Here is a 24,823-nt window from a genome sequence, read left to right on the forward strand (position 1 = left end):
CTGGGAGGTGTAACCTTAGTGTTTGTTAATGATTAGGGTCAAAACCAAAGTAGGGGATGAATGTGTTTAAAAATGTATCTCTAGGTTTGGGAACATTTATACAATTTCTAATTGCCTGGAATAATTTAACATTGTAATAGTTTCAATATAAAAAAAAATAATATGTATATTGTGACTCTTACAGGACGTTGAAGCAAACACAGTGAGGCTGAAGGAGCATGATCAAGATGTGCTGGTATTGGAGAAAATCCCAGCCGGGACACAAATGTCAGCACAAGGGAACACCCAATCACCATATAAGTATGTTATATTCTGCTACAGGCTAACACTTACAGTTATTGTGCCCTGCAAGGTTGTTCTCCAGATCTGTCACCATGAGCACTAATTACATTCAAAATGTGGTAACTCATGGATTTAGTCAGTGTTAGCCCATTGTAAAATCACTCCTCTCCCTGATTTACATTCTTAAACAAACACTGAAGCGAAAACAAATTTATGATATAATGATTTGTATGTGTAGCACAGCTAAGAAATAAAACATTAGGGACAGAGACATAAGTCTAATATTGTTTCCAGTACAGGAAGAGTTTAGATTTCCAGTTGTTATCTATGCAAAAAAGCCATTGAGCTCCACCTTTCAAAGTTGCAGAGAGCTCTGTCTTCTGAAGCTTGTTATCTCAAGTGTCTGGCACTGTATTGTTTATTTTTTCTGCAGAGAACAGTTCAAAAGTTCATTAGCCTGCTCTGTAAAATCATTTAGAATGCTGAGTAGTGTGTAAACTACAAATATTGGAGAATGATGCACTGTTATAAAAAAAAACCTGTATAACTAAAAATAAAAATATGAGAATATTCTCTTTCCTACCAATGTTTTACTAAATATCCGTACTGCGCAACCAATTCATTATATCATATATTTTTTTCCTCTTTAGTGCCTCTTTAAATTTATCACAGGTGGTGACATCTTTAGTCCTGTTAAGTGCAGCCATGTAGAATGTTTGTTCCTGAAGCCAGTACAAAATATATCTGGGCTTCCAAAATGCTCCACATAGCTTATTGGCCTAGGCTAGGCTACCGCAGGGCAACAATAAATATATTGCAATATATGGAATATAGGAATTGTTTCTGATGCTGGAACCGGGAAATTTACTGTAAAATGGGTATCCTGAATAATTTACTGAATTCTAATATAGGTTCCTACAGTTCCTCTTATAAATGAGTATCACTTTATTAAAATAATGAAAGCAGTGGTAACATATGAAAAACTATCCATATGACTATATCATATGTAAGTAAATTGTTACATGAGCTTTTTATGCGCGGCCAACAAGTCTCCAGGACAATGAAGTAAAGGTAGATGGCAAACACGACCATGCTGCTAGCAGATAGTGTAAGCTGCCTCTTGAAGTGTATAGTCTAATAGCTGCAGAATACTCTATGTGCGTCTGCACATTTTCTTCCATAGTAAGGGCCTGTTCAGACTATATGCGTTCCTAGCCGTTTTCAGGGAACGCGTACTGGTACCAAAAACGCATAGAAACGGCTCCTAATGCTTTTGAATGGGCTAGTTCACATGTATGCGTATGAGACGCATACGTTTCTCATCCGCACTGCTGCACGCAGTTCTGTGCGATACGCATAGAAACGGACGCAATGAAAGTCTATGGACGCGTATCAAAAACGCGTACTATTGCGTTTTTAGCGTCCGTTTTCCTCTGCGGTTCCCATAATTCTTTTTTTTCCCCTGGGTCACATGTTTGTGCAAAACGCAATAGAAAACGCATTCAAACGCAAGAAAAACGCATGCGTTTTTCAACTTGCGTTTCTTTGAATTTATACGCGTTCTACAAACGCAGCAAGTATGAACAGGCCCTAATTGTCTCCATAATAAACAGCTCTTCAGCGGCAGTTCCATACACTCAATGGGGCCCCCCTTATAATCTTTTCAAGGCTTTAAGAGGAACTGTAGTCAAAATGGCACAATGAAAAATTTGCTTTTTTTTATTTAGTTTTTTACAAAATTCATTTATAAACTATTTAGTCAGTGTTTGCCCATTGTAAACTATTTCCTCTCCCTGATTTACATTCTGAAATTTATCACAGGTGGCAATATCTTAAAGTGAATCTCCAGACTAAAAATCTACTCAGCAGCACTGAAAAGGCTTGGTGTTTCTTTAACAGTTTCACAGCATCAGAACTTTGTTTTTCTTACCCAAGCCTCATTTTTAGCTGTACAGAAGCTAAGCTACGCCTCATCAAAGAAAACTGCCTGGGCATTTTTCCCCCGATGCTGTGCAAAGCATGATGGGATTTCTGATGTTGTTGTTCTCGTTCTGCTGTTTTAGCGCAAATTTGTTGTTTTACATTTTGGATTTGAAGCCTAGCGTGCGCAGCAGGGAGGGGTGATCAAGACACAGGACAGTTAGAACTGTGTCTCATGCTCCCTGTTACCTCCTTTCAGCCAAAAAGATGGCTGCCCCTATTAAATTACAAACATTTGCCTGTTCTTTTAAAACGGGGTGGGTAAGAGATTATATTTCCTATCTATTTTATTTAACATAACTAATGTAACTTAATGACAGAATGTTTGTTTAGACTGAAGTTCCTCTTTAAGCACTTGCAAGGGATGCACAGGGGATGCAGACGGTGCCCGGAGGATCAGTAAGTTGTTGCTGCTACTTCGGGGGTGGTTAGTGTTTTTTTTTAGTCCTGCTTTCAAGCAACAGGTAAGCACTTGTATCCGGCATCAGACAATATCCGCCGTTGCTGGATACTGGGGACTGTATTTATATTTTGTTAAAAGTCAAGCTCAATATTTAGGTTATTCTTAGCCTTAAAAACTTACACATAATACTTTACATATATTTTAAGTTTCTTTTCTCTTTAGTTTTTTACACAGTTCTTGTGTTTTACTTTTCAGATACACTGTGATGTCTGGAAATCCAGAGAAAATCTTAGAGCACTTGTTAGAGACGATGCGCTTGGATCCAGGCCTGATCCAGAGTGAAATGGCAGGTAATAATCTGAGCTGTATAATAAGGGCTGGATTTCTGGATAGGTCACAAAGGCCCGGGCCTTGAGCAGCCGCAGCCCAAGGAGGCACCTGAACATGAGAGGGGTTGCTATACATGAAACAGAAGGCTCAAAATGGGGAGCAACACATGACAAACGGAAAATGATGCCTAAGGAAGCGGTTCCTGAAACAAAGGGGCTGCAGTAAATGCATGATACATATGGAAGAGGCCTGAACATGGAATGGGAGGGGCAATGCTGCATAAGACAGGGGAGCAACAACATACTTGGCCTAGGGGTACAGAAATTATAAATCCGGCTTTGTGTATAATATGGAGGACTTCAGCCCTCCTGTAGGTGGAGAGCTGAATACACAAATGCTATATAGTATATATCCAATGTTCCAGCTGCTAAACCATATGCTGATATTGGGAGGCATTTAGTTTAGCCACTTCAAGCATATCGGTGCTGTTTAATTAAAGCAGACCTAAACTCAGAGCTGTCTCTCTGCTCTAAAAAATAAGCAACAGCATAATAACCTTTAACCTCCTGAGCGTTACGCCGCTCAGGAGGTTTTGCAGCCTCAGAGTCTCCCAGTATTAATTTAAAAGCCTGTAAAAGCTTTAGCTAGCACTAGGCTAGCAAGTACAGGTGGCCGGCACCCTCCGATCGCTGTGTCAGTCTTATATCTGTGTAGGATTTATCGGACTTCTTCTTTCTTTCTTTTTCTAGATACGCCATTAGATGACTTTATTCTGATGCACTGTGTTTTCATGCCAAATTGTCAGCTCTGCCCTGCCTTGATGTCCCAATATCCTTTTTCACAAGCCACTAAAACCTGAAAAAAAATTACATTCTGTCATAATTTATTACTTTGCATTACTATTGATTTTTGTTCAGTTTAGTTACAGTGGACATGAAGTCCACAAACATACAACAAGCAACAGTAAGTCGTCCTTATCCATAAGCCAACTGTGACACTTGATGGGTCATGTTCTTACCCCACAATCTGGGTCATGAAAGTGCAATGTCGTACTCCAAGCCCTGCACCAATGCAGAGGCTAAGGTGTGCTAAGTGTGGTCATAAGCCAACTGTGACACTTGGTGGGTCATGTGCTTACCCCACAACAGGGTAGTAGTGGATTTGAGATGTATTTTTCAAATTCAGCACCAATGCTTGAGTGTGTTCATGTTCAGGGAGTGTTTGGGTACAAATCGTTAAAACTCTCCCTTACTACCCTGTCTAATGGGGACTTGCTAGACTACCAGCATAATTTTTGTCGGGTGATCACTCATGCTGTATCCAATATACAGTATCTTTACTGTGTTTTTTCTTGTTTCCTTTTCTTGTGATACTTGAAAACAAGTACATTTTAATTAGCATATGATCTGCAGAAATGATATTGTTGCTTTCAAAAAACAAGCTTGACTTTCTTCATTTTACAGCTCTTTTGGCTTCATCCACTCTATGCAAAATGTTCACTTTAAGAGTGTTATCTAAATCTTCATTGGAACACAGGGTAAGCCCATCAACTGTACCCCCCTTGCACACAACAACAGGAACCTCCATCTTGCTGTTTTCAAAGTGCTTTCCTGCAATGAGCGGATTTACTAACCGCTGGTGTAACACCGTTGGTGTTCTAAACTTTGAGGGTCTGCCAATCACTTTCAACCAAATCACAGATGCTGAGGACCACCCATGGATGCTGTTCAGCATGTCAAATTATTTCCCATTACTGTATACCTCATACCGAATGCTACAAATAAAATTACATTTAGGCTACGTTCGCGGTGGTGAGGCATGACAGCTCCTTAAAGTGTACCTGAGGCAAAAGGAGGGAAATGTTTTATACATACCTGGGGCTTCTGCCAGCACCCTCGACGCAGATCGCTCCCTCACCTCCGTCCAAAGCTTCCTGGATCTTCTGGTAGCAGCCCTGTTATCTTCAGCTAGTCAGGGTCAGTCCCCTGTCTCGCTCCCACAGCTGGAAGCATTCTGCGCCTGTGCAGTGGTACTGCACAGGCACTGAACACTCCTGGTGACAGGACCGTGGCAGGGCAGGCACGCACACCCGGGCCATGCGTGAGCAGAATGCACGACTGGCTGAGGAGAACAGGCTGCTACCGCAAGATCCAGGAGGCATTGGGTGGCTGTGAGGGAGAGATCTGTGTGGAGGGAGCTGGAGGAAGCCCCAGGTATAAATAAAACTTTTCCCTCCTTTTGTCCCAGGCTTACTTTAAGTGTTTTTTTTTTTTATATATTATCTTCTTATTACATTTTCATAGAATTATAAACAGACAACACATAGAAGGCACATAAAATGCATAATACAGGACGTTGTACAGAAGGTATCCAACTAATGATCCAACGAAACCAAAGTCACAGTGTTCAGCAAAAAATGGATCAGAAACGAAACAAAGAACAAATGACATAAATGACATAAAATCCGAATAAAGTTCAGGCAATAAAACTATATTACTTTAGGTGTTCTGAAGAAAAATGCTTATGACTGATGACCACTTGACACCTGCCTAGGAACTATGAGATAACCTCAATCCTCAGTTTTATAATCCACCTGACACTAATAAAGTACATGGACAAGTTATCTGACATAGATTATCTTCTTGTCACCTCCAAGGACATTATGTGGGGGTGGTGTCTGGGATTATATGCCTTTCATTACTGGGGTAACTTTTGGGAGCTATTATGCCTGGCACTGCTAAGAGGGCCATGGTGGATTACGTGCATGCCACTACTAGGAGGGAATTACAAAGTCCAAATATGTGCATATCATTGGACTTCTTGGTAATGTCTTTGGGTTGCTTACTTTTATTTATTTTTTGATCCTTTATTTTCTATTTCTATACAGCACAGGGCTTTACAGAGTATATTTTTCACAATCTAATCCTTACCATGGTCATACGTCCATTATAGACTCATACGTGGTAGGCCAATTTTGGGGGTGAACCCAAATGACTTATCCGTCTTTTTCTGGCATCCTGGTCCAGATTGATTTGAACCAGGGACACACCTCGTTCATATCTAGTGGTATTTGGCATTATGTGCAGGTTAGTGCTATATTCCTGTTGCTGGTATTATGTACATATTGGGCCATATGCAATTCACTTTTTCTCATAAGTTTTCTCCTATCTGATATTTTCACACCTTATTAATAAAATACCATTTAAGCCACCAGCAAGCAAGAAATGACTCATTAATAATTTTGACAGTACCTCGTCACCTGCTTTTTGGTACTATTTCAAGTGAAAAGTGCTGAAAAGTTATTTTTAAGAGAAGATGAAAAATTATGTCCTAGAAGAAAGCGTAGGAGAAAAAGTGAATTGAATAAGGGCCATTGCTGGAATGTGCTTGTTGTTGATACCTACCATGGGCATTAATATCTGTCTCACTGAAAAGTGCCTGTTTTTAGTATTATATTGAATATACTGTAATATTGTTTTTTTTTACTAAACAATTCTTACTAAGTTCTTTTGTTTTATGCAATTTTTACATAGTATTCAGACTTATTCCTATAGAATGATGTGAAGCTTCCTTGTGGCCCATTAGTAACATATGAGGCATTTACCACTACTTAAAATAAGGTCTCTAGATCCCACCACACTTGCCAACTACCACCCTGTGTCACTTCTCCAATTTGCATCCAAGTTACTTTAACACCATATACATACTGAACTAAGCCATTAGTTATCTGCTAACTCCCTTCTTGATTAGTCCCAATCGCTTTAACCATTCCACAGAAACAGCTCTTACAGTGTCCATATTCATCCTTCTTGTTCTGTCATCAGCTTTTGATACTGTTGACCACACCTTATTCCTACAAATTATTTCTTCTCTAGGCATAAAGGGCCTTGTTCTCTCCTGGATATCTTCCTATCTCACTGGAAGGTCTTTCACAGTCTCTCAGGCTCTGTTACCACTAGAGCAGAGAAGTTCTCCTCTCATTACTAACTAGACACTGAATGGCTCCTATTTTACACTAAGGAGCTGTTCACAGTAGTCACACTGCAACAGATCCGCACGGGATCCATTGCAGTAAGTGGACTGTACTTCTGTGCAGTGCACGTTGATTCCGGGCAGGCAGATGCGTCTGCATCTGCCCCGGGCTATGAAAATCGCTGCTGCTCGGTCCCTGTATACAGGGAAGAAGCAAGGGGATCCCCAATTGGGCTGAAAAAGACCAGTGGGAATCCTCAGCAACAGTGAGAATTCTCATTGGATCATGGTGAACCAATGAAAATTCTCCCTGTTGCCAGGAAGAATTGGCCCAATGCAGCCTATGGAGAGCCCCATGCTTCTGTTGGCCTTCAGGCTGTTTTCAGAGAGGGACCGAATGGCGGCGATTAGCGGCGGGAGGGGTGAGCTGTAATCGCTTCAGACGGCGGGAAGACTAGGAGCAAATGCAAAATGGATGGAGCACATATGCTTAGTGGATGCACTCACCGTGTCCATTTTGCATCCGCTCTAGTGAGAATACAGCCTTACTCGGATCAGATCTCTTCTCCACATTATTTGTCTATGGGGGTACCTCAAGGCTCTGTCCTTGGCTTACTCCACTTTTCCATCTACATGCACAGTCTTGGCAGCATAATTAACATATTTGGTTTTCAATAAAACTTATATGCAGATGATACACAACTGTACATCAACTCCCTCCTGACACGAGTTCCTGACTGCTTGTCTGCTATATCTTCTTTCGTGACCTCTCTCTTCTTAAAATTTTACATAGGTAAAAAGAAGTGCCAATAACAAGAATAAAGTATGCAAAAATCCATTTAAAGAGGGAGGTAGTGGTGGACTTAACGCCCTAAAAGTAGACAAGATTCTGTTGATTTGGTGAACAATTTGCTTTATTTGAACGTTCCACAATGCTTACATTATGCTGCACTGCAATGCACCACCGTGAACGTTGCCTTAAAGGGCAACTGAAGTGAGAAGAATATGGAGGCTGCCATATTTATTTCCTTTTAAGCAATACCACTTGCCTGGCTGTCCTGCTGATCAGTAGTGTCTGAATAACACCAGAAATAAGCAATCTTGTCAGATCTGACAATAATGTCCGAAACACCTGATCTACTGCATACTTTTTCAGGGTCTATGGCTAAAAGTATTAGAGGCAGCGGATCAGCAGGGCTGCCAGGCAACTGGTATTGCTTAAAAGGAAATAAATATGGCAGCCTCCATATCCCTCTCACTTCAGATTTCCTTTAAAAGTGTTTTAAAAGTAGAGTTAAAGGATACCAGAGCCAAAACACAGTTTAGAAACGGGGGCAGCAGGCATGTATGGTGAGCTGTCCTAATAATCACCGCTCCCCCCGTTCTCCTTTCTGCACACTCGTTTAGCAGCTATTTCCCCGTGGCCCCGTCTTCTGGCCGGCCGGGTTGGGAGCATTGCCGCTTTTAGGCTGGGCTGCATACATGCTATGGCACGCAACCTCTGCCAGCACACGTACATCAGTACGGAACCCCAGGCCAGGACCGCTCTGCGCGTGCGTGTGACGTCAAGCGTGGGGCTTCCCTTCCTGATGCCGGCAGAGGTTGCATGCCATAGCATGCATGCAGCCCAGACAGAAAGCGGCAGTGCTCCCAACCCGGACGACCAGAAGATGGGGGCATGGGGCAATTGCTGCTAAACGTGCAAAAAGGAGAACGGGGGGAGCTGTGGCCATCAGGACAGCTCACCATACATGCCTGCTTCCCCCGTTTCCCAACTGTGTTTGGGCTCTGGTATCCTTAAGCTTTAAAATTTAAGTCAACCTCATAATTTCAACTAATGCTACCATAACCCAATTTGCTGTATTGTGACGTATGTTTGTGCAGCGTTAGGGCTATGACTGATTGGCATTTGACATTTCCAGTCTTAGATGGAAGTATGGTCTTTTGAGTACAAACATGCTTAGGGTCCAACATTTTAGGAGGTTCCAAAAGGCATCAACAATAATATTCATTTGGAATTGTGATCTTTCGTGTTGCCATTGCTCCCATACCCTTTCAGGAGCAGATCGTCAAATTATACTGTTATGCGGACATTTAAATGCAGAGTACATTAGCCCTTCAGTTATAGTTTTTCGTTATTTTAATAATGTGTGTTTGGGGCGTTTCAGCCGAGCTGTCCTGCAATATAAATATCATTGTCAGAGCACGCCTAGCTGCACATTAATATATTTAACCAGCTGAGCGGTCTGGACGAGCTCAGCTCGTCCAACACCGCCAGCGGCTGCCGCTCAGGCCCTGCTGGGCCGATTTTAACGAAATAAAAAGCAGCACACGCAGCCGGCACTTTGCCAGCCGCGTGTGCTGCCTGATCGCCGCCGCTCTGCGGCGATTCGCCGCGAGCAGCGGCGAAAGAGGGCCCCCCTAGCCGCCTGAGCCCAGCGTAGCCGGAACAAAAAGTTCCGGCCAGCGCTAAGGGCTGGATCGGAGGCGGCTGACGTCAGGACGTCGGCTGACGTCGATGACGTCACTCCGCTCGTCGCTATGGCGACGATATAAGCGAAACAAGGAAGGCCGCTCATTGCGGCCTTCCTTGTTTATTCTGGGCGCCGGAGGCGATCGGAAGATCGCCTCCGGAGCGCCCTCTAGTGGGCTTTCATGCAGCCAACTTTCAGTTGGCTGCATGAAATAGTTTTTTTTTAATTTAAAAAAAACCCTCCCGCAGCCACCCTGGCGATTTAATCAGAACGCCAGGGTGGTTAACTGAGATAACAAAACAGGGATTGTTTAAGGCCAACTTGTTTCTGCAGATCTGACAATGTAATTGTGGATTATTTTTGTATCTGGTGTTTCTCATGAAATGATTTGGGAATATAATTGTTACTGTTCACATGGAGATCCTAGATGTATTTTGCAAAATGTTTTGCACTCATTTTTGGAGGGCAATGAATTTTGTAATCTTTACAAGTTGATTAAAAAATAACAGCTGTAATGTCAGGCGTACACTGTTTACATTGAGTAGGAATGCCACCAAATTCTGCATAATTAGTGACAGCTGCGTTACAGGACACCGGAACTGAGGAGAGGCTGCCATATTTACTTCATTTTAAACAATGCAGATTTCATGGCTGTTATGCTGAGCCTCTGCCTCTAACCCTTTTAAGCTTCGTACATATGCATGACTAAAGCCGGCTGAAGTGGCCGATATCGACCATCTCAGCCGATAGTCAGACATGTGTACAAAGCCCCCTGACTCCAAACCGCCACTCTGCAAGGGATCCGGATTAACTTGGCCGAGCGACTGCCAACTGCTTTGTGCACGCCGCTCGCCTGCCCGCCATGTGACATCACGTATGCGCCACTCCGTTGTCCCTCTACCTCCCTGCATAGCAACAGAAAGTGTTGTCAGCTACACAGCTGACTCTGCATCTGTACAGCCCAGCCTAGTGATGTCGCCTAAGGGGATTGGCTCTCGATCCCTGACTGACGGGCGACATCAGCCGAAAGGGTGTACGCACCTTTAGCCATAGACCCTGAACAAGCATGGAGAGCTGATGTTTGACTGGATTAACTACATGCTTGTTTCAGGTGTGTGATTCAGACACTACCGCAGCCAAAAAGACCAGCAGGCAGCTGGTGTTGTTTAAAAGGAATATATTTGGCAGCCTTCAAATCCTCCTCAGTTGAGGTGCACTTTAACTGAGCTTCCAAAGCAGATGCCTAAAGCAAAACTGAACTAGAGTAGCCGTCACCTTTCACATGGATGGGGTGCTGCAATTGAGGTGTTTGCATGCAAGATACTAAGAAAACTAGTTGAAAGTGGTGAGAAGTGTAAGGAAAGAGGGCTGTATTTAAAATGGGGGGGTTGCTTCATATGAGTGTGGCTGCTTATGGTATTAGTGATTCTACGTCACTCCGTGCTACTATATGTGGAATAAAGGGCCTGTTTTAATGGTGGGAGGGAGGAGGGGTAAGGAATACACATTTAAGGTGAACCCAAGGTGAGAGTGAAATGGTGTTTGCCATGTTTATTTCCTTTTGCCTGGAAGACATGTTGTTGCTCTGGCATCAGAAGTGACTAAGGGGCTGATTTTCAAAGCTTTTCTGTTGAATTATTTCACCTTACTTACTAACTCCCAATTTATCTCTCCGTAAATTACTTAAAGTTGTATGAAACTCAGCATTTCCTCTAAGAGATCATTTACAGCATAAAACCTACTACCACAAAAAAATGGAGCAGAACAGCATTCAAGCAGTTAAACACAGCACTATGTTCTTCAGTAGAAAGCTATTTGCTTCAGTGGAAAGACAAGACAAGACAAATAACATTTATATTGCGCTTTTCTCCTTGCGGACTCAAAGCGCCAGAGCAGAGCAGCAGCCACTAGGGCGCGCTCTATTGGCAGTAGCAGTGTAAGGGAGACTTGCCAAAGGTCTCCTACTGAATTAGTGCTGGCTTACTGAACAGGCAGAGCCGAGATTCGAACCCTGGTCTCCTGTGTCAGAGGCAGAGCCCTTAACCATTACACCATCAGCCAACTGCAAAGCTTCTGGCTGCCTCTGAAGAGGTAATTTTGTTTACATTACTTTGTCAGATACATTTAGTAATCTATTTCCGCTAACAGTTAAAACTTTTTTTTTCTCTTCATTCCTACCTAATGTGCCAATATTTAGCTATAACCATCATGATGGCCGGAATCTTGACTGTAGTACCACAATGTAGAAATGAAAGCAGGTGATCTATGTGCATATGCAAAAAAAAAAAAAGGCACCAGAAAAATTGGGTGCTGGGAAATACCCAATAGTAGAGTATTAGTAACATTAACAATATTCTTCTATCTTCCAATGGTAATTTTCAAGAGTAAAATATTGGTAAATGTCACCAATTTTTTTATTACAGCTAAACCTAGCCCTACTCTGACACAGAACTCTCCCCCTCCAATGCCTAACCCTATCTACCCCCCCCCCCCCTGCACCTAACATTAAAACCCCTCTTTCCACTAACTAACCTTAATAGCCTCTTCCCCCGATGGTGACTCCATTCCTGATGCCTAACCTTCACCCATCCATGCGCCGCTACTCCACCATAAAAAAATTGAATATATCAAAGGCGCCATAAGAGCCTATACAAATATCGTTTATAGGTGGAAATTTGGACGCTGGAGGCACCCTATAAATAGCGAGTGGCATTCACCCATAAACAATGTTTGTATGGGCACCTATGATGGTGGAAACATCTGTGTTGCCTCCAGCACCAACATTTCCTGTTTCCAATCTGCAGTGCAAGTTTCTGCATGGTAATAGGCAGGGCTGTTTCTTGGGCAGTGCGGGCAGGGCGACCGCCCTGGGCGCAGACTGGCAAGTAGATAATGGGGGGCGCAGGCAGAAGGACATAACCACTAGGGAGCTGGTGACGCGCGGTGCAGCCAAATGGAAGAAGATGATTATCAGCGCAATCACCTTCCTTGACTCCTCCTAGGCTGCCTGCGTCAGAAGCCAAGTCATCATCACGTCATCACCGCGTGATGACACCTGATGTCCTGTAGCGGTACTCAGGCTGTCAGTGGGCGGCGCCCAAGGAGGAATCTGCTTTCCTAGCTCTCTTCACCGGTGTGTGTTTCTGGTCTCTGCTTCCTCCTGGATGAGCGGCTGGTCACCAGTAAGTAGGCAGATCTACTTGTGACCTGTGGGGGCGCAATTTTTACACCCTCACCCTGGGTGCAATTTAGCCTAGAAACTGTCCTGGTAATAGGCATGGTTATATGCCCAGTTCTGATAGAGAACACCCAATGGGAGTTGGGCTTACCGTCATGCAGACACATGTGCAATAGATCACCCACTTGTGTGTTTGCATACTAGCGCAATAGTTGGGACATGGAAGCAATGATTATATGTAGAGATGAGTTTCAATTTCTCTCTTTCACTGCAAATTGCCATTTGATTGAAATTAAGCTAATAAAGCCCAGTATGTAGCTGGCAGATAGTTAGTTACCTGGCTTGCTTGGCTTTATTTCAAGTCAGCACAAGTTGCACAGAACTGAAGCGCATATTTCTCTCATTTTTCTTACCCGTGTAACTATTGATACCTCCCTGATGTGACAGGAAGTCCCAGTAATTACTTTGAGTACAGCCCCCGCCCAATCAGCAAGCTACATTTCAAAAGAGAGGCTTCCTCTTGGTATGGACTTGGATTACCTATATAATATATGCAAGTTTAGAAGCAATGAAAAAATGAATTGAGGTGATAGATATATAATTACAGGGGATGTTAAGAAATTCATACCACAAAAGAAGTTAACAAATTGCCTTTGTAATCTGCAGCATCTATTGTGTTGTTCACGCCACTAAAAAGCATAATCGTCAGTATACCTCGCAATGTAATCATGTCTAATGAGCGCAAATTACATTCTGTGTATATTTTGCTTCTTTTCTTAGTTTTTTTAGCCTTAATCTCTGTACAGAGAACTATCATTAGCTGGATTTGAAGGGAGTAAATGTAAAATAAGAAAATGCCAAAAATTACAGGTACCTGCAGAGAGTTTGATAATAGCGAAATAAAAATATATGAAATAATTATAAGGCTGCAGAAGCTGAACAGGAACATGACTAGGAGAAACATTAAACTCTCAATTCAAGGTTTTCTTAAACATTGTCTGTATTGACAGCCTTATTGCATGTTATTGTTCTGACTGTTTGGAGGTGTGTACAATTTACTCTTTTATTACAATAAGCAGTTTTAATGAACACCAAAGTTTGTTCAAAGGGTGGCATTATTACATACGTATGTTAATTATTATTGAATTTAATTATGTTGTATGAAATTAAATGTGATTGAAGTTTACAATTTATTTCTTTAGGGTAAGAAAAAAAATATAGAGGCCATGTAAATTTTGGGTCTTTGTTGTTTGTGAAGAAACGTCTGCTGTCTCAAGTTGTTTTAGAAAAGTATATTCTTTGTTCTGTGTTTTGTTGCTCTTTTTATTTTTATTTATTTTTTGACTTTGGAACTATCCAACTTTTATGTTAACTATTTATTTCTTTAGGGTAAGAAAAAAACATAAGGCCAATATGAATTTTTGTTCTTTATTGTTTGTGACGCAACATTTGCAATTTCAAGTTGTTTTAGAAAAGTATATTCCTTTGTTCTGTGTTTGGTGTTACCGACTCTGGGCCTGTCCAAGTTGCATCTTAACTTCAAATATTTACAATTTCCTATTTTTATTTATTTGCATTTTTATGCACCCTTAAAAAAGTAACTCTACCTTTATACGCAGTTAATCTAAAACTTTAAATAGTTCTCATTATTTTTTCCATTACGTTTAAATATAGTCCCAAAATAATGACTGTGTGTCTATGCAAAAATTCAGATCTGGTCTTTCCTTTGTAGGGACTAGACATGAATGTAATAAATAGAGAATATTCGAGATTACAAAAGAAAATCTATCTAAAATAATATTTCCTGTCACTGAAATTCACTTTTTCTTTAACCCAGGCTGAATATTTTTGTTTCATTTGTACCTTGAGGAATGTCAGTCTTAAATTGTTGCATTATGATGTGCCTTTACAATGCGGCGTACCTCTATAGTATAGTTCTTTATTTCTTACAGGCTGAGAGGTTGTTTTTTTCTTTGGGGGGGGGGGGGGGGGGATTGTTTGCTTTTAAGTCATACATAAAATAATTTTTCCAGCTTTTTGTTACCTCATTTCATTCTTTTTTGAACTGTTACTGACATCAAAGTCAAAAGGAATTTTCATAGAACATAACATTTCTCAGTATCCATGTTTCACATGTACGCTTTGTACTATATTAGGTATAGATACATCATTTAAGTGATTTTCAAATATTAATCACATTTTGCTTTTATTTGCATTCTACACAGTGTCCCAATATTTTTGCAAATGGGGTGGTATTTGTAGGCTAACCATCTCTTACTTTCTTTTTCTCTCTTTCTTTCTCTCTTTCTATCTGTACGGAGCAGTAGCAGTGGCGTAGATAAGGAGTTGTGGGCCCCAATGCAAGTTTTACAATGGGGCCCCCCCAAGCACTCTATTTATAGCAAATGATACAGCGCACCAAAACCTGCCAATGGCAACTGCAGTGTTTGAGGTGCAAGAAGGGGATGGGACAGTTTGTTAATAATTACCACTACTCAAAGTATCTATAGAAGTGATTATTATGAGCACAGGACCAATAGAGAGCTAATACTGTAGTTGAGGGAGGGCCCTTCAGGGCCCCTCTGGCCCAAGGGCCCCGATGCAGTGGCTACCTCTTCAACCCCTATTGCTACGCCCCTGAGCAGTAGAGTGTTGTACTGGGTTAGCCATCAGTAAAAGCAAGATCTGTATGGACAGTGATTCTTTGTAGTAGGGCTGTGTCCCTCTTGTGTAATCAGATTTTACTTAAATCAAACAATAGTATTATTTTTTCTGTAATAGTAACTTCTGGTAGTACTGACTAGTTCAGTACTGCTCATCATGTCTTATCACCCACAGCTGCTATTTCCCAAAGTGGAAGGTATCTGCAACCATCTCCCATTCCAGGCACCTGTCTGACATATTACAGCTGGACTGTAGCTCACGGTATATTAACAGTTGTTGGCACATGCATGAAACTGGAGGTTTGTCAGAGGTGTTTCTTTTGGCCAGATATCCTTCTTTGACATCACAGAACAGTTGGAAGGCTTGAAACTGCCTGAGGGTCTGCAGTGCACATTTTAAAGCCTCAATAGCAAACAAAAAGGTTTATGTGATAGACACACTTGTGTAAAAAAATGTAAAAAATTGTAGACTGATCTAGGGACAGAACCTCTGTCAGGTTTTTGCTGGTGTTGTTCATCAGAATTCATTATAGATCTCTGGTACTCATCAGGAATAGGGGGAATTTACCCGAATAGGGACACAGACAGGCTAAACTAAAGTCATAGGCCACACAAATGCCTGTCCCGGGGGAGATATGTCTATAATGAGGCAGTTGGTTCTGGATGCCTGTCTTCTTGTAAGATTGTATATATATTGTTTTATTGAAGGGAAACAATTTCTTTGAGAGAAAGTCCATCTTTAGTTTAGGGGGAGTTTTCCTGGGGTCTATGTGCACCCTGTCATTTCTAAGTACACCAGTAGGGAAACAGCAGTAAAAACTTGACAGAGGTTAAAACACATCCCCGTCTCAGATTCTTTAGCTGGAGATGTGCTTTTAGTGCCATATATCTAATAATTTCCTAGTTTTGATATAGTCAGCAATTCTATATGTATCACATACATTTTGCCATCAGCTGAATCTGGATTCAGTTGCGCTGGCATTTTTTTGCTGAGCTTTCAAGGATCACTGAACTATTTGCATTAGTTTTTGTCCTCAGTTGAGTCACAACCCATTATCTCTAACGTACAGTAAATGCTTGTTTGAGAGAAGGCCAGTTAACCTAGCGTCTCCAGTTATAGATTGGTAGAAGAAGCTGGCCTTGTCTGAAATTGGCATGTTCATATCTAGAAGTTGAGGGAGAAAAGGTGAGTCAGTGCTGTTGTATTCCTGCCGTGAACAACAACTTTTGCGCGCTGCTCTGGCCCTTTGTCACAATGTTTGAAACAGACAAATATATAATGTGTTTCAGTGCAGTTCTGGTACAATAATCTTATCTGCTGAAATCACTGATTTGGAACAATGTGGTTTATCAGCTAATTAACCACAGCACATGATTTGTTTGTGTTGTGTGGAGTTAATGCATGCCATGAGACATACAATGAATATTTCAGCCCCAGGAAAGGATTAAGAAGAGTAAAATAAGTCAGTGTTGTTTATATTAGCTGTGAAAATTTTGAACACAGAAAAACCAGTTGCGGGAACATGAAAATCTAGATTTGCCTCTGAGAGGTAACCAACGAAAATTGCAACAACATTAAGAGATGATGCTTTGTTTTATAAAGTAACTTGCGACATAAACTATGCACAGGAGTTGTTTTTGAAGCCACCAGCTGAAATACAGCACTTAAGAAATGAATATGTACAGTACGTTATCAATTCTATAAGGTAAAAGAGTGGTCGACACACAATGCTATTGACAACCATACACAGGGATCGGTCAGTCCAGCATTGTGTATATCAGCAAAATTCAAAATGTTACTGTAACAATTGTATAACGTATTGGTGTAGCAACACAGACGTCTGATTATTGTGTGATCTGCAGAATCACCAATAATGCAGACTCTATACCTGATTATGTGGTGATCTGCAGTATCACCAATAATGCAAGCATAGAAAGCAGAGATGTAGTGACAATAGTGTTTGGTGCAACAGAAGAGGGTAGATCTCACCAGTGGGACTGGAGAGAACTACCAGAGGAAATGGCAGATAGTTTGACTAAACCTTACCAGTGGAGCTGGTGGGTACTATCTGCAACCAATCTGTGCTAGGCCCCACCAGAGGAGCTGGAGGGTACTAGCCAAGATAGAAGCTGGGTAGCTAGGAGCCTACACCAGAGGGGCTGGTGAGCGCTATCTGCAACAGTAACTAAATAGTAGCTGGACCCCACCAGAGGAGCTGGAGGGTACTACCAACAATAGTAACTAGATAGTTTAGCTAGACCTCACCAGAGGGGCTGGTGGGTACTATCAGAGCACCTCTCCAGTGACAAGGGCTCACTGGAGAGTAGAAGGGTCAGACAGGCAAGGTTCAGCAACAGACAGGCTGGTACAGTACAAAATCAGAAGGCAAGAGAATAGTAATGATTCAGGCAGAGGTTCGGCAACTTAGATCAGATGGGCAGTTAGAGATAAGCCAGAGTAGTACACAGAATATCAATAATACAATAAGGCAATAATCCTAGTCTTGTGTGAAATCCCTGGTTTCCTCCCAGATCAAAACACACCGGAACTAGTCTAAGGTCTGAGCGCTAACACTGACGTATTCGCAACAGCAGACAGTTTGCAAGTGAGCGGAGAACGCTTATGAAGCAGCGAGGAGAGCCCACAGCCATGCCCCTGCCAATCAGCCAATCCGGGCGCCGTGAGTCTCTCCTAACGTCAGCCGAACGGCAGGTCAGCTGACGCGCCTTCTTCCAGCATAAAGGTCCTGTCTCTGCGCGCGCCCGCGTGAGACAGCGACCCTATGACCAACTGACAGTCCCATCCCTGGCATGCTAGACGCCAGTGGAAGGGATGAGGCCTCAGTACCGAGAACAAAGGCGGCTGCAGAGGTACCCTGCGTACCCACAGCCGCCATCATAGGGGATGTTACAGTTACCAGATAGAAGAGCCGGGCACTCAATCCAATCGTTTTAAAGACATCATTTTCGATTCTCAGCACATAAAGACATTATAGACACAACTGTGTGGTAGGTGGGCCTGACAGCCGTTTCAGGGATATTCACCACTTTGTCAGTGGCTTATACAGTTATTTCCCTCTGATGAAGTGGGGAATATCCATGAAATGTCTGTCAAGCTGACCTCTTTCACCCCCAGAGTCTGTAGTGGATTGATGTGTTGAGGATCAAAAATAAAGTCTTTGAAATGGTTGGAGCCAGTATCCAGCTCTTCTATCTGGTAACATGTTATGAATTCTGGGGCTCAGTTAGTTCTTCTGCCACACCAGACAATGTTCTGCCTTGCTGTACAATGTTCTTTAGGCTTAGGAGACACTGGGCAAGTGATCTCAATTATTGGATTTATAAGGCCCCGTTCACACTTGCGGTTTTGCAAAAACCGCACCGGATGTCCGGACCGCACCGGAGCCGGATCGGACCTGAACCGTACGGTTCCTGTCCGGATCCGGTCCGGATCCGGTCCGGTTGCATACGGTTTCCGTGCGGTATGAACACGGTTCCGGTCCGGATCCGGATTCTTAAAGAGATAACAACCTGTATAAATACCTGGGGTTCTGGGAGGTCAGCAGAAGCTCTGGGGTCATTGTTGGAGACAGCTGGACGTGTGGAGACCATCCTTGGATACAGAGACAGCAGTTGGGACCATGGATCCAGTCATTTTTTACGCTTATTACCTGGGAATTCTCTCCTTCCTGTTGTTTACCTACTACTATGTGGGGAGAAGGCGTGCTCCTCGCAGGAGATGGTGGGTGCACCCTCTACTAGCCAGGAGGCAGAGGAAGGGAGAGTTCCAGGCCCTCTACCGGGACCTCAGACGACACCCACAGAAGTTCTACAGCTACACTCGGATGTCTATTCCCCTGTAAGTATATAGGCCTAAATACACCAACCCCCACCATTCCTAAACACCCCACCCTCACCCCCACAACACCTCATCCCTGTATACCTAGCTAAACACACCACCCTGACCCCCACACCCCTGTATACCTAGCTATACAGTACACCCCCACCCTCCACAACACTCCCAAACCTCTGTAAACACACCTCCCCCATCCTCCACCCAACACCTTGTCCCACAACATACTTTACAGCTTCTTCCTTTCCATCTCCTGACAGGTTTGATACCCTTTTGGAGATGGTGAAGGATGACCTTAGGAAGAAGGATACCACGTTCAGGAGAGCAGTCACACCACAAGAACAACTACTCATCACACTGAGGTATGTAAAAACAAATTTTTTTATTGCAAAAACAACCACTTTCCAACATGGAAACATTCTTCCAACATGGAAGACAAAAAAATAACATATCTATGGTATAGCCCGGTCAGTTTTAAGGAACACCAACCACCAACTTTGTGCTGGAAGAGTTGTAGGGCATAGCTGCCCAAGTGTCTTTCGGGGACACCAGGCCCTAATAAATTGAAGTGCTTCAAAAACCTAACCACTGGCACAGGACCCTCTGAGCCATGGATGAAGGACACAGGTCAGTGAAAAGGCTAGGCCTCTCACTGACCAGTGTAGGTGTCCTTCATCCATGGTTTCAAGGGTCTTGTGCAAGTGGTTAGGAACAAGAAAAAAGTGAGGAGCAAGAGGAACCGATGGCAGAGGTGCATGACTACAGGTGCAGTGCAACAGGCACAAGGTTGTGACCCAGGTAGTGTCTTTCGGGGACACCAGGCCCTAAAATTGAAGTGCTTCAAAAACCTAACCACTGGCACATGACCCTCTGAGCCATGGATGAAGGACACAGGTCAGTGAAAAGGCTAGGCCTCTCACCGACCAGTCAAGGTGTCCTTCATCCATGGTTCAAAGGGTCTTGTGCAAGTGGTTAGGAACAAGAACAAAGTGAGGAGCAAGAGGAACCGATGGCAGAGGTGCATGACTACAGGTGCAGTGCAACAGGCACAAGGTTGTGACCCAGGTAGTGTCTTTCGGGGACACCAGGCCCTAAAATTGAAGTGCTTCAAAAACCTAACCACTGGCACATGACCCTCTGAGCCATGGATGAAGGACACAGGTCAGTGAAAAGGCTAGGCCTCTCACCGACCAGTCAAGGTGTCCTTCATCCATGGTTTCAAGGGTCTTGTGCAAGTGGTTAGGAACAAGAAAAAAGTGAGGAGCAAGAGGAACCGATGGCAGAGGTGCATGACTACAGGTGCAGTGCAACAGGCACAAGGTTGTGACCCAGGTAGTGTCTTTCGGGGACACCAGGCCCTAAAATTGAAGTGCTTTAAAAACCTAACCACTGGCACATGACCCTCTGAGCCATGGATGAAGGACACAGGTCAGTGAAAAGGCTAGGCCTCTCACCGACCAGTGTAGGTGTCCTTCATCCATGGTTTCAAGGGTCTTGTGCAAGTGGTTAGGAACAAGAAAAAAGTGAGGAGCAAGAGGAACCGATGGCAGAGGTGCATGACTACAGGTGCAGTGCAACAGGCACAAGGTTGTGACCAAGGTAGTGTCTTTCGGGGACACCAGGCCCTAAAATTGAAGTGCTTCAAAAACCTAACCACTGGCACATGACCCTCTGAGCCATGGATGAAGGACACAGGTCAGTGAAAAGGCTAGGCCTCTCACCGACCAGTCAAGGTGTCCTTCATCCATGGCTCCAAGGGTCTTGTGCAAGTGGTTAGGAACAAGAACAAAGTGAGGAGCAAGAGGAACCGATGGCAGAGGAGCAGGACTACAGGTGCAGTGCAACAGGCACAAGGTTGTGACCCAGGTAGTGTCTTTCGGGGACACCAGGCCCTAATAAATTGAAGTGCTTCAAAAGCCTAACCCCTGGCACAGGACCCTCTGAGCCATGGATGAAGGACACAGGTCAGTGAAAAGGCTAGGCCTCTCACCGACCAGTGTAGGTGTCCTTCATCCATGGTTTCAAGGGTCTTGTGCAAGTGGTTAGGAACAAGAAAAAAGTGAGGAGCAAGAGGAACCGATGGCAGAGGTGCATGACTACAGATGCAGTGCAACAGGCACAAGGTTGTGACCCAGGTAGTGTCTTTCGGGGACACCAGGCCCTAAAATTGAAGTGCTTCAAAAACCTAACCACTGGCACATGACCCTCTGAGCCATGGATGAAGGACACAGGTCAGTGAAAAGGCTAGGCCTCTCACCGACCAGTCAAGGTGTCCTTCATCCATGGTTCAAAGGGTCTTGTGCAAGTGGTTAGGAACAAGAACAAAGTGAGGAGCAAGAGGAACCGATGGCAGAGGTGCATGACTACAGGTGCAGTGCAACAGGCACAAGGTTGTGACCCAGGTAGTGTCTTTCGGGGACACCAGGCCCTAAAATTGAAGTGCTTCAAAAACCTAACCACTGGCACATGACCCTCTGAGCCATGGATGAAGGACACAGGTCAGTGAAAAGGCTAGGCCTCTCACCGACCAGTCAAGGTGTCCTTCATCCATGGTTTCAAGGGTCTTGTGCAAGTGGTTAGGAACAAGAAAAAAGTGAGGAGCAAGAGGAACCGATGGCAGAGGTGCATGACTACAGGTGCAGTGCAACAGGCACAAGGTTGTGACCCAGGTAGTGTCTTTCGGGGACACCAGGCCCTAAAATTGAAGTGCTTTAAAAACCTAACCACTGGCACATGACCCTCTGAGCCATGGATGAAGGACACAGGTCAGTGAAAAGGCTAGGCCTCTCACCGACCAGTGTAGGTGTCCTTCATCCATGGTTTCAAGGGTCTTGTGCAAGTGGTTAGGAACAAGAAAAAAGTGAGGAGCAAGAGGAACCGATGGCAGAGGTGCATGACTACAGGTGCAGTGCAACAGGCACAAGGTTGTGACCAAGGTAGTGTCTTTCGGGGACACCAGGCCCTAAAATTGAAGTGCTTCAAAAACCTAACCACTGGCACATGACCCTCTGAGCCATGGATGAAGGACACAGGTCAGTGAAAAGGCTAGGCCTCTCACCGACCAGTCAAGGTGTCCTTCATCCATGGCTCCAAGGGTCTTGTGCAAGTGGTTAGGAACAAGAACAAAGTGAGGAGCAAGAGGAACCGATGGCAGAGGAGCAGGACTACAGGTGCAGTGCAACAGGCACAAGGTTGTGACCCAGGTAGTGTCTTTCGGGGACACCAGGCCCTAAAATTGAAGTGCTTTAAAAACCTAACCACTGGCACAGGACCCTCTGAGCCATGGATGAAGGACACAGGTCAGTGAAAAGGCTAGGCCTCTCACCGACCAGTCAAGGTGTCCTTCATCCATGGTTCAAAGGGTCTTGTGCAAGTGGTTAGGAACAAGAACAAAGTGAGGAGCAAGAGGAACCGATGGCAGAGGTGCATGACTACAGGTGCAGTGCAACAGGCACAAGGTTGTGACCAAGGTAGTGTCTTTCGGGGACACCAGGCCCTAAAATTGAAGTGCTTCAAAAACCTAACCACTGGCACATGACCCTCTGAGCCATGGATGAAGGACACAGGTCAGTGAAAAGGCTAGGCCTCTCACCGACCAGTCAAGGTGTCCTTCATCCATGGCTCCAAGGGTCTTGTGCACGTGGTTAGGAACAAGAACAAAGTGAGGAGCAAGAGGAACCGATGGCAGAGGAGCAGGACTACAGGTGCAGTGCAACAGGCACAAGGTTGTGACCCAGGTAGTGTCTTTCGGGGACACCAGGCCCTAAATTATTAGTGCTTCAAAAACCTAACCACTGGCACAGGACCCTCTGAGCCATGGATGAAGGACACAGGTCAGTGAAAAGGCTAGGCCTCTCACCGACCAGTGAAGGTGTCCTTCACCCATGGCTCCAAGGGTCTTGTGCAAGTGATTAGGATCAACAAAGTAAGGAACAAGAGGAATCAAAGGCACAGGTGCAGGACTACAGGTGCAGTGCAACAGGCACAAGGTTGTGACCCAGGTAGTGTCTTTCGGGGACACCAGGCCCTAAAGTTCAAGTCCAGCAAAACCAAAAGTTAAAAAGCCCTGTGATGGTATCCTTCCTCCGAGGATCGGAGGTATTCAGAGGAGCATGTCCAGGAACAATTTGACTTTTTTTTTCAAATTGTATCGGCACCACTACTCGAAAAGGTGGGAGTTGCTGCCTGGAAATCTGGACTCTCTTGGGTGCTGGTCGTGGATGAGCTGGACCCTGACAGCGGTGGCCCATATTGACTACCTCTGTAGCCGGTGTACATCTGTGATGATTGCCAGGTGGGCACCGCTGTTGGTTGTGGGGGTCTAAAAATTGGTGGTTGCAATAATGGCGTGTCCATGTGCTGTTTAATCACCTCCAGCAAATTGGAATGGCACGCCATCAGGTTTTGGGAAGGCACCTTTTCCAGATATGGTATTAGAGACATCACAGTGTGAAAACACGGGTGTGCCTGCAATTTCAGTAGTTCCTTGCTTTGTTGATGCATTTGCTGCATCATGTTCTGCAGCTGGCCCACCGACTGATGATGCTGCGCACGCAGTTGGTCGATTTCTCCTCTGTGCATCTCATGCATCATTTTAAGCTCGTCCCTGTAGTGCCCATGTACAGCGTCGAGCTCACATTGCAGTGAAGTGATGTGGGACTTGTACTGCTCCATGATATGGCCCCTGTCCTCATCTTGCAACTGCCGGGTTATGAGAGTTTGGTGGCTCTGAAGAATCCCGAGAAGTCCGGAGACAGCCCCGGACATCTCGGACTCTGTCTCTCTCCTTGTTGGGGGGAGGGTACCTCGACGCCTCACTGGTGTGGTGGTCCTCACTGGTGGTGTGGCAGCATCTTCCCGTCCTCTGGCCTGTGTCGGGGTTGCCCTGCGCGCTGGTTGTGCTGCAGTCTCTCGGTGCTCCTCACTTTGTTCTTGTTCCCCTGGAGCTTCCATAGCGGTCGATTGTGGAGGTTCAGCTTCTTCCACACTCGGTCCTGCAACCTCAACATCCAAGCTCTCTTCTGCCAAGTCATCATCAAAGGAGAGAGTTGGGATTAAGGACTCCCTCCTCCTACTCCTCTCCTCGGGGCAATAGGTTACATCGGCGACGTCATCATCCACCAAGCTCTCCTCACTGCTGAACCGTGCCTCCTGGGTCGGTTCCTCTTGCTCCAAATTGTCTTCAGTCCTGTAGATAAAAACAATATTTATTGGTGTGCCAAACAGCATGTGGCGTCAATTCACAGAGCTAGCAAACACTAGCAATCACTTTATCAACCGTTTCTACCCAACATTTGATAAAGCTTGTGAGAAAAGTTCGCTAGCCATGGGAATTGAGGCCATAGCAATACATGGCCGAAGTCATGGTAAATGAGCTCTCAGTTCCTGCCCACAGTAGTGGTACTTACAGTTTAGGTTCCAGGCTTGCATTGATGAAAGACAATTGCTTGGCAAATTGGTAGTCTTTTTGTCGCCTTCCCCCGCCACTGCCACTTCGTTCGGCAAGTTTTTTCTTCCGTAGCCATTTCACGTATGCATCCCGTATATTACGCCACCTTGTCTTGAACCTTTCTCCTGTAACGACATGAAAAATTGATTTCGATTATTTCTCTTGTAGGTACATCACAACTGGACAAACATATACATCGCTACATGTCACATTTCGTATTGGGAAGAGCACGGTGGCAG

General features: G+C 44.2%; 1 protein-coding gene across 7 annotated transcripts in view; it reads left to right on the forward strand.

Annotated features, from left to right (window-relative positions):
• Nucleotides 1-24,823, forward strand: part of RAPGEF4 (Rap guanine nucleotide exchange factor 4) — a 467,459-nt gene that overhangs the window by 341,191 nt on the left and 101,445 nt on the right. For all 7 annotated transcript variants that reach the window (XM_068245487.1, XM_068245488.1, XM_068245485.1 and 4 more), the window contains 3 exons: nucleotides 185-300; nucleotides 2,921-3,015; nucleotides 3,745-3,823. In XM_068245487.1, the coding sequence (XP_068101588.1) occupies nucleotides 185-300; nucleotides 2,921-3,015; nucleotides 3,745-3,823 (290 nt within the window). The remainder of the gene's footprint in view (nucleotides 1-184; nucleotides 301-2,920; nucleotides 3,016-3,744; nucleotides 3,824-24,823) is intronic.

This window comes from Hyperolius riggenbachi, chromosome 7 (assembly GCF_040937935.1).
Source record: "Hyperolius riggenbachi isolate aHypRig1 chromosome 7, aHypRig1.pri, whole genome shotgun sequence".
In the NCBI taxonomy this organism is placed as follows: Eukaryota; Metazoa; Chordata; class Amphibia; order Anura; family Hyperoliidae; genus Hyperolius; species Hyperolius riggenbachi.